At 35.9% G+C, this 13346-nt stretch overlaps 1 protein-coding gene across 1 annotated transcript in view; it reads left to right on the top strand.

Moving 5' to 3' along the window:
- Positions 1 to 5220, top strand: part of RET (ret proto-oncogene) — a gene marked incomplete at both ends in the record, with an annotated part of 81984 nt that extends 76764 nt beyond the window's left edge. Inside the window, 3 exons of the mRNA XM_084290650.1 lie at positions 1864 to 1963; positions 3001 to 3148; positions 5063 to 5220. Of these exons, the coding sequence (XP_084146776.1) occupies positions 1864 to 1963; positions 3001 to 3148; positions 5063 to 5220 (406 nt within the window). The remainder of the gene's footprint in view (positions 1 to 1863; positions 1964 to 3000; positions 3149 to 5062) is intronic.
- Positions 5221 to 13346: the final 8126 nt, after the last annotated feature.

The raw sequence follows: 13346 nt of genomic DNA, 5'->3' as shown, positions 1-13346 counted from the left end.
ACATCCCAAATATCTGGCCTATTCAGTAACACTTGCCAATCAATGAAATCAGTTTGAATATTCAAAACTTTTGAGGTAAGAAGGAGATTTTCATAAATCAGTGCTAGCTAAAATATTCAGGAAAACATTTGAGTACTTTTCAGCAAATAATGAAAACATTCCATCCACAGTTGTTGGTATTAATTATCTGAATGTCCTGGCATTGCATGGGAGAAAAGGTATCCTGACCTGGAAGTCTTTACATAATTTTTCTGTGACCTGATAAGCCCATTACAATTTCTGTTTGGAGATAATTCATATTTTATTGATTGATTTATTAAAATTCTCTGTGTGATATACCTCCTCTCATTGGTTCTTCACATAGCACTTGGAGATAAAGCATAATTTTATGTTCAGCCTGCAAATCTGGTCATGGTCTGTCTGTGTTGTTTTTTTTGTTTGTTTGTTTGTTTTTTGTTTTTAAGAAAGTTACCAGAAAGTTATCATTATGGTGTCTACCTTAACTGATTTTTAATATGAAGGATATGCTTTGGCCACATGAAAAAGAAAATACAGTAGAAATAATATAACTATCTTTTTTTTAATATTGCATATGGAGAAAAACATTAAGAACTTCTCAACCTAGAACAGGGTAGAAGTTTACAAGTTTCACTGGTAAATATCCTCCAGAAAATAATCTAATTATTTTGTTTGTTCCATCTCGGAAGGGAATAAGACCTTATGCCTTCAACATGTGTTACAGCGTTGATGCTTCTTATGTTAGGCTAGCTTGACAGTGTCTAAGTTTCCATTCAAGCCATATCATGGTTTTCTGACTAGTTTAGACTTTTTTTTGTTTGTTTCCTTTGAGTATTTTACTGACAGTCTTTGTGAGCTCACTTTGGGGACTATTTTCTTCAATTGTATTCTCTACTTCGTACAGTCAAGTAAAAAAGAAATCTAGGAGGAGGCAGAAAATGCAGTGTTCTTCATGAGCTTTCTGTAGCTCTTGCAGTCAACTGTTTCCTCAGTTAGAACAGTTTTGTGATGGTGTAGATCTGTTAGTCTTGAAAATACTTGAGCTAGAAGAATAACAAAAATGGCACGCAGGGTTTGGGAGTTACATGTCCAGAAGTTAGCATATGTCCAATAGTCAGTTGACTGTAAAACTAATTCTGTTCCCTTTTAACTTGCCTTCTATAGAGTTTGGTGTGGAAATAAAGAAATAATAATAAAAAGCAGTCAAAGAACATCAGTTTATACAAGTTGTCTTAGGTATAGTATTTCCTCAAGACTTCACTTCAAAGCAAAGTTTACAGAAACTTTTCAGTATTTAAATAAATGAAGATGGTAAACATTTAAGGGGGGTGTTTCTGCAAGAACAGTAAGGATTATTTTCAGTCTCTTGTGTACAGCAAAGCCAATCTTCTCTCCAAAGGTATGCATAAGCAGCAAAGTTTAACTCTCTGACATAACAGCAGTTTTCCAAGTTGTGAGACGCACATCAGTGATGATACACAAATTTCTTTAAAGTTGTTGGCAAATTTAAAAAAAAAAAAAAAAAATCACTTAGAAATCTGGCATGCTGCCTACATGAGATGGTTCTTTGAGAAATAATGAAACCTTCGACTGCAGTCCTACAAGGACAGCAAAGTGCATCATCATTTCAACTCATAAAGGCTCAGGAAAATAAAAGCCCATTCTTGTGAATGTCGGTCATTAATTCAGGGGAATGTTTAACAGAAAACATGACCAAAAAAAAAAAAAAAAAGATGTAAATTGTGGCCTTCAGGGTATGGTTGAACTTGAGTACTATAAATTATTTGAACAGAAATTTGACCCACTTCTTACATATACTTTTTTTCCACCTGGGGGGAATCACAGGTACAACTTGATGTTGCGCTGTTGGAAGCAAGAACCAGATAAAAGACCAACATTTGCTGAGATCAGCAAGGAACTAGAGAAAATGATGGTGAAGAGTAGGGTAAGTGTGAGCAAGCATAACTCTTTTTTTTCTGATCATGAGAGTCTGAATATACAGAATTTATGGTATGTTTTTTTTTTTTCTTTAAAAACCATTACTCTTCAAAAGTTTTAAAGCATTTAATCAGTTTCTTCCAAATGCATCCCAATTTTTGAAAGCAATATTACCTCACGTAGTGGCTTTGATGATTTCAAACCTGTGTAGAAGATGACTTATCCTTAGTTTGTCTAGCTTCCTCAATGAACAAACAAATTGCTGTAAAAGATTACTCCTAAATTGCACTGCTGGATGAATAACCCTGAGTAAAAACCCTAGAACTAAGAGTTCAGTATTTCTGTGAATCTGATTTAATAATATGATGATAGCAACAGAGATATGAAAGCTGTATGATTTCACCATTCGGAGTTACTTTAAAACCATTATAACCCTGTAGAGACTTTTGTGGAAAAATGGATGCTGAGGTCTGAAAATAAGTCCAAGTTGCACATGTGTAGAAGATGCATATATATATACACCTACCTGCACATACACACTTCTTTTTAAATCTGCTAGTTATGTGATGGGTTTGGGGTGTAGGCCACAGATTCAAATGAGAAACAGAGTGAATGCACTGACTCTTAGGACAGTTGGGAACTTGATAGTGTTTACCTTGTGTACAAAGATGAGGAGATCTGAATACCTTCTCATTCAAGCATATATGTATGAAGCATACACAGATACTGGGCATAACAGAAACTGAAGGTCAAACAAGTCAGCTGGTACAACCAACTTCTTGGTTGTTTTACTGATACACAGAATTAAGTAAAGGAAGTATTAATATGTACATAGCATGTCTAGTGTGCTGGCAAATCAGTCATTTCCAAAGGTGCTTCAGAGTAGGAGAGCCTAGTCTGGTGCTAGAAGTACAATCCAAAGACAAATGCAGTGAGGTTTGTAGTTGCTTGATTCAAAGAAACCAGATGCATGTTTAGCCTTAATACCCAACCAGACACACTCCTATGTACTTTAACCCAGCTTTTTGTGTGTTCACTTCTTAGGACTACTTAGATCTTGCGGCTTCCACCCCTTCTGATTCCTTACTTTATGATGATGGGCTCTCAGAAGAGGAGACACCTCTCGTGGACTGTAATAATGCTCCCCTCCCTCGAACCCTCCCTTCCACATGGATTGAAAACAAACTCTATGGTAGAATTTCACATGCATTTACTAGATTCTAGCAACACAAAAAATGATTTTTCTTCTGCACTGTTCTCAGACTCTGTAACCCCATTGCAGTGTTTCTTGTCTGAATGAAGCCAATCAAAATTTGCTTGGAAGCTTCTTTTGGATTTTTTTGTTTGTTTGTTTGTTTTTTCTTTTGGTAAATGTCAAAGTTTGCATCAAGAACATCCTTTAGTCATTTTGCAGCTGTGTTTAAAATAAACGCTTTCAAAAGGATGTGAAAATAAGTAAAACGACTAGATATCATACAGTAAAACAAAATTTAAAAAAAAAAAAGATCAGGGAAGTATTCTCAGGGGAAATACAAAATGCTTATGAGTATGTAATTCAACTATCCTGTTGGGGGGGGGACTAGGAACATTTAAAGTATGTTAGAATCTGCACCTCTAATTTAAGCAATAGACTTCTTTTAATAGATGTTTTTTTAATTATTTTTACCACAGCTAAATGATAGGACCCATTTGCAACATTTTTATTTTATTGAGATGGATTTCTAAATTTCAACTGCTGTTAATGCATTCTGGATCTGTAAGCTGAGATGTCTATATAATGTGAATGAAATCAGACTATCATATACAGAAGGTAGAAATACTGTATATAAGTATTATATACAGGATAAATCACCATGTAAAGCCCTTTGAAAAGTGACTTAACAACAGGCATTTTGAAAGTACTCAGCTGTTTTCACGTCCTTTGATTTATTACAAAAATGTCAGTACTAAATCCTGATTGAATGATGTAGCAAGTGTTTTTAAAAAGAACATATGCTTTCATATTGTGATGGTGAGATGGACAGTAAAAACGGTTCTTGCCAAAACTCCTATATTTTGTCTCCTGATTAAATATTTTACATGTTTTTAGACATTTATTAACATTATAGATATTTTTTTCATTCTTCAAGTAGTATGACTTCTGAAAAGTTGGGTCTTGTAGCTTAAAAGTTGCCATTAATACCTGGCTTTAGGTCTACTTTTATCTACACCCTAGCTATATTTTTTTTAATAGGTTCCCCCAACTCACGTTCACTTTGGGGCGCTCAGTGGACAGATTGTAAAAAGAATGCAGTAGCAGGAAAAGCTGCCACTGAGGTTGATGGCAGATGCTGAATATATGATAAGCAACAAAAGATTTCTGTTTTTGAAAATCTTGACCCTGGTGTAGTTGACTCCTTGCACAGCTGGGTTGGCATGGTGCTAAGCACTCTGTTTCCAATTTGGTGATCCCCTGTGCCTCAACTGAGAAACATCACTGGATTTGATGCAAATAATTACATGCTTTAAATACATGCTTAAATGCTGAATCAATGCAAGAGTGCTCAGGACTTTGTTGGACTTTACACAGTTGTGCTCCTGGATTTTATAAAATTAAGCAGGGGATCCCTGGTGAGGGTATGAGAGTGTCCCCCAAAACCAATTCAAGGCAAGGGTGAAATACACCTATTTAAGAAAGTGGAAATAACTCTCAGTGATTGAAATGAACTTTGGATCCTGTCCCAAATAGGTTTATTAATTCTTGGAGCACTTTCAGTACAGCAAGAACTTCCTCTTGCAAACCAATGCATTGCTATAAGAACATTAAAAAATAAAATAATGGAAAGCTGGAGGCTTATCAAAAGAGAAATTATTAGCTTTTATTATGCACATGTGCGTGCGCACTTTTTTTTTTTTTTCTCAAGAAAGCACTTTATTTTTTTCAGAATTTTGCCTACATCTGAATTTATGCTTCAGGAATTGTGAAACGTCATTTATATTAATTATTTGGGACAAAATCCAGTGGACTGGCTTGAAATATTGAAGGGAGTTTTGCCAAGGGCCTTACTGTCTGCACGTGAAGTTATGGTTCTTCAGTGCAGAAAAAATTATCTGTTTTCATTTTTAGGCATGTCATACCCGAACTGGCCTGAGGAGAGCCCCGTTCCACTCACAAGATTCGATGGCACTAACTCTGTGTTTTCAAGATATGCAAATGATAGTGTATATGCTAACTGGATGGTTTCACACTCAGCGGCAAAATTTATGGACAAGTTTGATAGCTAAAATTTTCTTTGTGAAAGGTAATGGACTCATGAGGGGAACAAACATGCAAAGAATGGAAAGTCCATTGGCTCGTTCTTTGTACAACCAACAACTTTTAGATTGGCAAACTCTTTTATTAGTAGTTTCTGAAGTGTGTTATTCATGCTGAAGGCTAAAATTGGTGATTTCCCCTTTCAGAAAGCATATCAGGCTGGATAAGAGTTGTAGTTCCAGTACTTCTTTTTAGATTGCCACTTGCATATGGTTCCGTTTGGCAACTTGTTACTGCAAATGGCTCTGCAGTTCGTTCTCACTGTTTTTAGATTAACCATCCTGTACTCTACAGCTTTATTGGATGGGAAAACGTACTTGAACTGCTACTTTTATAATGGCTGTTAGCATATGACCACTTGATCTAAGCAGGAAGCACAAATATATGGAAGCGAGGGGGAAATAACGCTCCCAAGCTACTGAGCTTGCTATCAGATGAGAAGTGTTACGATGATGTTGGCAGTAATGAAGCCTGTATCTTGGTTTGGAAGCAAACATTTAGTAACTCAATAGAGGACTTGAAATTCAACATTTGAAGTCTTGTAAAATGTATTGTATTGTCTTAATGAGAAGAGAGTTTGTTTTATTAGTTTTAACTGCTCTTACCTTTAGCACAATGGAGATAAATTTGATACGAGATATGCTCTATAGACTGATGGCAATCAAGAGTGTTCATCTGACAGTTTACTTTCCATCATACACATCTTAATGCTAAAACGTACAGTCTTGTACAATCATAGTTCCTTTTATGAGTCCAATTTGGACTGTACAGGTTTTCTTAGATTGAATTAAAGTAGAGATTTTGTTTGCAGTCACGTTCAGTGGGTTGGAGCCCTCCTCTCAGCTCAAAATTGGATGCACTGCCATGCACAGGACACTGCCATGACATAGTTCTAAATAAAGCTATTATCTTGAAAGTTACGAGTAAGCAACACTTGCACAACAAAAGTGGTCCAGTACTCTTAATGAACCCATACGAAGGAATTGTCATCTGAATTTGTTACAGTGAAATACAAAAATGTTCTTACAACACTGACTTGATATTTAGGAAAATTATCTGCCTATGGGTCATGTGTTCTATGTGGAAGAGTAAATGATCAGCACTACTTTTGTCTTTATTTGTAATCTAATATGGTTAAAGATAACTTTTGTTTGCTACAAATGTTGGGATGTAAATCCCGAGTGACTCATTGTTAACATTGTGATGGTTATTCTAAATAATCCAATCCTACCAAAGCTTACTCCTGTCACTTAGAATCCAATTTAGCTGTTTTCAGATGTTGTTTTGTGTACCAACTTTGTTTCCATTAAAGTTTGTGATTTCAGAAACAAGAGTCAGACTGCCAAAACCCCAACACAGATTTTCATGTTACAAAAAGTGGGATATAAAGTGCTGTGTTAAAATTTAGAGAACTTCACTTTTAGATATGATCTTCTGTTCTGTCCTTGCATCAGATAAGCACTAAGCAGAGTGAGTTTTTCTTTGTACCAACAATTACCGTGTTGTGTAATGCTTGCATACAGCTGATACAGCTATATATACAAAAGGGGTTCACTTGTGATGTAATGGTGGTCTTCAGTGGCACAACACAACTCAGAACACTGTCAGAATGAATACTTGTAAAATAAATGGCACTGACAAGCCCGTTATATGGGCTTTTTTTTTTTTTTTTTTTTTTCTTGAGAGATTATGGAAAAAAAAATGGCATTTCTGGTAACTTTTTTTGTCATTTTTTTTTTTTGTGTTTTACGTCTGCAAATGGGAATTCTTTATTGGTCATAAGCAATCAAGGCACTAAGATATATTTTTTTTAATTCTTCCTTAAATTAAATTTATTTTTATCAGCTATTTCCAGCAACAGTATTCAACTGGGAGATATGAAGCTACATTGCTCTACGGTAGGTGAGTGAGACAGAGCGACTGAAATAACCAGTGAATGCACAGCGTATGGCGTATTTTATTTTAGACTTCCAGCATAAGCCACAGTTGTTTCACCATTAATTCCCATGAAAAGGTTCACTAATAATTACTGCCACCTATGTCACCTGACAGATTCTGCATATGAAATACATGCATGGTTCAGAATGATTGTTTTGTAAAAATTTCCCTTAAAATGTTTCCTGTTCTGTGTTTCTATTAGTCAGAATGGTGACAATCTTGTTTCAGTTCCCAGTTACGTGAGAGTAAATATACTTCCTACATGGGGAAAAAAGTGATATGCAGACCATTATTTCCATCATTGCCAGAAATGCTTTGGCACTTGGCTGCCCTGAGGAATGTGAACTTATAGGAAACAAGTGACTAAATTTACAGGTTGGAGGGAATATTTCTGGAAGTTTCTGCCAGCCTTTTCTAAATACCAACAGAGCTTAAGTGATTTACCTGGCCTTTGCTTCATGTTGTGACAGGTGGAGGAGAGGGTGAATCTCATGTGCCCTGGTAGTCAGCACAAGAAAATTTTAGCAGCATGAGATTACTTTAACATTAATTCTACAAACTTTTCCAGGGGTATGGTTCTCAGAAAATCTACTGTGAGCTTGCATATTTTAATGTGCAGACATATGCCTGTTTAATATAATAGAGATTTTTAAAAATCTATGAATTGAATTACATAATATTGCCATTATTTGGTTTTATCTACGAGTTCCCATGCAAAATGTGCATAAATCTCTATTGTACACTAAAATGGCCCTTTTTAGTAGTTCTCAAAAATAAATAACAAAAGCAAATTTCTATGTCTTGATTTTATATATAATCTTATATGAATAATACAAGCCTCACAATATATTTTAAAAGGGTATTTCTATGGATTTTTTTTTTAGAAAATTAAAATTACTTATGATTGTGAAACGCTGTTTCAAAAATAGGCCTACCTAAAAGCCCTTTATCTCTCACTGCAGCTACACCTACAGTTGTACGGTAAAACAAATAAGATGAATTTTAGCAGCACCAAATCCTAGGTAGCACTAGGTAGTGATCCCCATAAGAAAGGTGCAGATTGTCCATAATGATACGAATGGTTTGACCTTTTCTGCTTAAGTTATCTTTTTTTTTTTTTTTTGGAGGGGGGTGGGGTGGGCAGAGGGGTGAGGAACAAACAAACAAACAAAAAAACTCATTCTCTAAAGAGGTATAAAAGTATTTAAAATAATAATTAGAAAATCTAAGTGGTCAGCTGTTCAAGTCTGTTGCTTCTAGCTTTGTAAGTACCCCTCTGAAGTTCACGAATAAATTATTCATGAATAGTTGCCAATCTAAAATCAAATAACCCAGTAGGTGCTTGCAAAAATATGAAAGGATTATCAAAAAAAATGAACAAAGCAGTAACGCAGATTTACCCATCCCTAGCACAATACTGTAACTCCTCTATCTAGAAGCAGTTTTTAGAAGTAGGTACTATACTATAAACTAGAAGGCAAGTAAGCACAACTATACCTCTATGTATACCCAGAAGTGAAAGTGAATGAAATATTTTTCAGTATTTATAAAGTTTTTCAGTAAAGACAAATTGTTAATGTAACCTGCGTTTTGCTTTTGTTTCCATTTTTAATCCTGTGGGACAGCAACCTGTGTCTTCCAGTTAAGACAGATATATTCTTAATACATTTTGAGAAGATTAATAGGTCTTTTCATGGTGTGTTTCTTGATTTCACCTGGTTTTATAAAGGATTGTATGATATCTTAATGCAACAAATTTCTTGCTAAAAACATTCTTTGGAGCTACTATGAAAGTTCATTTTACTGATAATGTTCTGAAATTAAGTATAATCACTCTGCCCAGCTCACTACAGACAAGTACACTTCCCCTTAAGCTTATCTGAAATAATTAGTTCCTTACTTAGGTGCTAACGAGGTACATTTTATATAACCCAACTTCACCTCATCTGGAAGCTTTTTCATTTGCATTACAGGCCAATCGAAAATGATATGTACAATTCCAAAGTAGTGCAGTTGCATTTGATGTGTCAAGAATTAACCATCAAAGTTTCTCTGTTAGAAAAGAGAATACAAGAAAAGTGCATTCATCTCCAAGGTAGTGAAAAAAATAGTAATTTTTGAAACCAATTACAAAACGATATCATTAGGTATCAGAATGAGAGTGACTATATCCTTGCTGTGATATAAGCAAAAGTGCATTAACATACTAGATAAGTGATTTAAGTCTATTTTTAACTTGCCACAATAAAAAAATCCTTCCACTTATTCAAGTAAGCACAGAAGTTTGAGGTTCAAACCATTACACTGATAGCAAGCAGTATGCATATTTTGAATAAATAGTCATTTTTGTGTAGGTGTTTGGTAGTTTTGTTTGCTCCTAAAAATAAAAATAGATTGTGTTTTCAAAAAACACTCAGCTTTGATCTCAGTCATGTCCAATTATGTCCCTGATAAACCTCTGCTTATTTTAATGGAGAAAGTGTAGCCGATGGACAAATTTTGACGCAAAATCTATCAATCTAAGATGCTTATTTCATCATTATATTGATATATTGGAAAGAACCAGTGGTTGCATGGTTGGAATTACTGAATATGTCTGCACATAGATGCAATGTTTTAAAATGTGAGTGGGGCATAAAGGTAACAGCAATCACTGCTGCCACCTAGGTTGTAGGTATGGGGCCGGTCCAGTCAGCCCTGTATCTGCACAAGTCCCCATGTAAAGTTACTTCAGGCAAGTATTTTCTGTGAATTTCCTCTTCTGTTTCCAAGTTGACATACAAGTAAAGCAAAACGTTAGAGACTTGTGGGGGAAAAAAAAAAAAGTCATTTTCTTATCCCTGTCTGCAAGAGATGGTTATTAAGAGACCTTACGATTATTTCTTATCTTCAGAAATGCGTTGGCATTTCTCAGATGGGAAATAGTGCTGCCCTGCTGGAAAACATGTCCTTTGTAGTGGGACAAGGTTTTTGCATATTCAGTAATCTTGTGTAAGTGGAGGATGGAAGAAAATGTAAACTAACACATCTAGAGACCTAGTTTTAGATTTATATTTGTAAAATAGTTTATTATTGAGCACTGTAGGGACATATGACTTTAATCACTCACAACACTGATTCTAAGAGTAGGTGTGAATTTCTGTATACCATGCTGGCACTATGTCTTTTGGACAAGGGGTCAACAGAAAAGTGCAAGGAGCACACGTGTGGTCTCTCCCTTTTCTTCTCTGCTTTCACCCCACTATTCCCTTACCACTTGATCTGATCTGGGGAGGAAAATGTGTTTGCCTATGGGAGAGGTTTCCATATGCTGCAGCCTGCAGGGACAAAAGGATTTGTGCTGGGGAGAAGATGGAGACACCTGCTTTCAGTCGTGTCCTGCAGGATGGGTTCCCTGACCTTCTCTAAGCTTGTGAACTGAGAAGCTCCTCATGGGGTGGAAGAGGAAGAAGCCCTCTGTCCCACTGGCCCGGTGCAGATGCATGGTAGGACCAGGAAACTGCAAGTCACCAGCCCAGCCACATGTCCCCCCTCTCCATCTACCCCTACACCCGGCAGATCATGCACACACTGCAACAGAAGCAATCTGAAGTTGAGTGCGTGCTTTACTTCAGATACAATGAAATGCAGTCTTACAGAGTGAAAATGTGCCAGTTGTTGGGGCGTAGTAAATACTGTTTAGTTTTAACTTCATGTTTTGGCCAGCAGACAACCTAGCTTGCCGTGGATTGCTCTGTGAAGGGAACTGTGGTGTGGTATCTGGAGACTGTAAGGAGCTTCACGTTAAAAGCATCCTCCTGACTTGAACTGAAAAGTTAATTTACAGGTACCCATTGATGTTAAGATAGGGTTAGTAGCTAATTAGCATAGCAGGGTTGGTGATTGTATACATCCAGAGCTGTGATGTTATGAAAACAGACAATTATCCTGGCTTCTAGGGGGTTGTAGCTAACAGCTATTAAAAGCCCTTGGCACACCTGATGCTGGGTGCTCACATTTAACCCATGTGTTTACGTGATGCTCTCTAAATGCACAATTATAGCTAGCCAGAAACATCTGGGGTTTTAATTTTATCGAATCCCCAACAACAAAAAGAAGGTTCAGAAACACCAAAATAAACTTTCTGAGTCAGAGAGATGAACCACATCCAGCCTGGGTTCAGATGCAGGAGACACCTACCTCCCTACCCATGTGTATAGCTGTGCGCACAGCTTCAAAAAACAGCCAGCACGATACAAGCAGAGTCCCCTGTTTCCCAGAGTGTTTTTTTTGTTTGTTTGTTTGTTTGTTTTGTTTTGTTTTTTCTGGACAGGAGTGTCAGTGATTGATTTGACAGCAGTAGACAAGAATGAATCTTTCTGCTACAGGGTATAAATAATTGAGAGAGAGATTCTAGCCTTGAGTCAGAAAGCCATTCAACACCTAAATGGTTTTCCTGTGCAGGAAGGCTTTCTGAACAGGGGCCTGGTCCACACATAGTGAACAAAAATGTAATGAGTTTATGTGGATTATAAGGATTTCATTAAAAAAAAAAAAAAAAAAAAAAAAAGACAATTGGAAATCTCACCCACTGTTGCTCTTCCAGGAATATTTGTTAAAAGAGGAATTGTGACAATTAAATACTGAGCAAAAACAGATGATATAGGGTTTTGTTAAAAAAAAATAAATAAATAAAAATAAAAAAATACCGGGAATGTTTTTATTTATACTGAAAGATATTTATTGCCATTTTTATGTCCACAAAGATGAAGTAAGCAAATTGGTTTGTGATGAGTTGTCATCAAAGACAATTTTTTAATCACATAGAAATTGTTCATCCAGTTATTTTGAGTTGCTTAACTGAGTCTCCATTATGATTTACTGAAATTATGAAATTTGAAATAAATGGTTTGAAAAGCTAGGCCTTAAATTAGAGATTACTTTTAAGAGTGACCATTTCAAATGATAATCATATACATACAAGGGAACATGTAAAAACTCTGCTGGTTGCAAGATTAGACCTTAAAATGCACTAATGTGAATAGCACATATCTTTCTTTATAAAAGGATTCAAGAGTACGGTTAAAGACCTTGTCATACAAGATTTGAACATGGATCAGGGGACCAGAGGGAGCAGGTATAATAGTGCACCTTGCATATTTGCCCTGTAACCTACGTTACAAGGGGAAGCACACAACAATCTCACTTTCCTCCCAGCAGTTAAGCAGCATTTCCTTATGTGTCACGGGCAAGACTGAGTGAAAGATTCAAACGACTAAAGGAGTAGTTTATGAATACCAAAAACCTTGCACTTGAAAACATTTTAATGATGTATGCGCAACAATGAGAGGTAACAGTAACAAGGGAAACGAAAGTAACTTGTCAGTTGGCTGGAGTTTGGACTCTGAGGAAGGGAAAGGTTTTGTGGCAGTTACAGACAAGCCTGTAGCTAACACTTGCCAAAAAAGAGAAAAAAAAAAAAAAAAAAAAAAAAAAAAAAAAGGTTGGTGTAGATAGTTATTGTTAAAAATGGGCCAGCATGGTACAGACAAGTGAGCACATGAGAAGTGTCTTTGTCTCTGATCCTGTCTATTGTACAAAGAAATGAACAACTCTTCTGTACTGAGCTGTTTGCTTATTTGTCAACACAGATGATCATGTCCATACTGTACTTCTCTACGGTTTTTATTTTGTAGGGAAGGCTGTGGTTTGTTGTTTTCCTTTGTCTGCAGAACAGGAACAGAGCGTACAACAGATTATTCAGTAAAGCATATTACATACTGATATACTGAATATTCTGAATAAAACATGAAACATCTCAGAATAAGGAAGCCCAAATAATTCCCTCTCTAAAGATACTGTATTTACTGTAGATATTTAATACTTATCTCAGCAACTTAAGCTTTGGTACATGAGATTCTTAAATACAAAAAGAAACCCAACCAGATAAATAACCAAAAGACCTTGATAATTTACAGTTATCTTCTGAGACAAGGAGTGCTCATGAAAGATTGTGTGGCTTATATCTTATTTTAATATATCCTGTTTTATTCTAAATGCAACCAATATTGCCTCATATATAGAATAGTCTAATGTTTCTTTTTGCATCCTAGAGAGCGAATTCTACATTTTAAAGGGTACTTTAATAGGACTGATTTTAAATATATTACTTCATAGT

Source organism: Netta rufina (assembly GCF_964035555.1).
Source record: "Netta rufina genome assembly, chromosome: 7".
In the NCBI taxonomy this organism is placed as follows: domain Eukaryota; kingdom Metazoa; phylum Chordata; class Aves; order Anseriformes; family Anatidae; genus Netta; species Netta rufina.
This window is presented reverse-complemented; position numbering and strand designations above follow the sequence as displayed.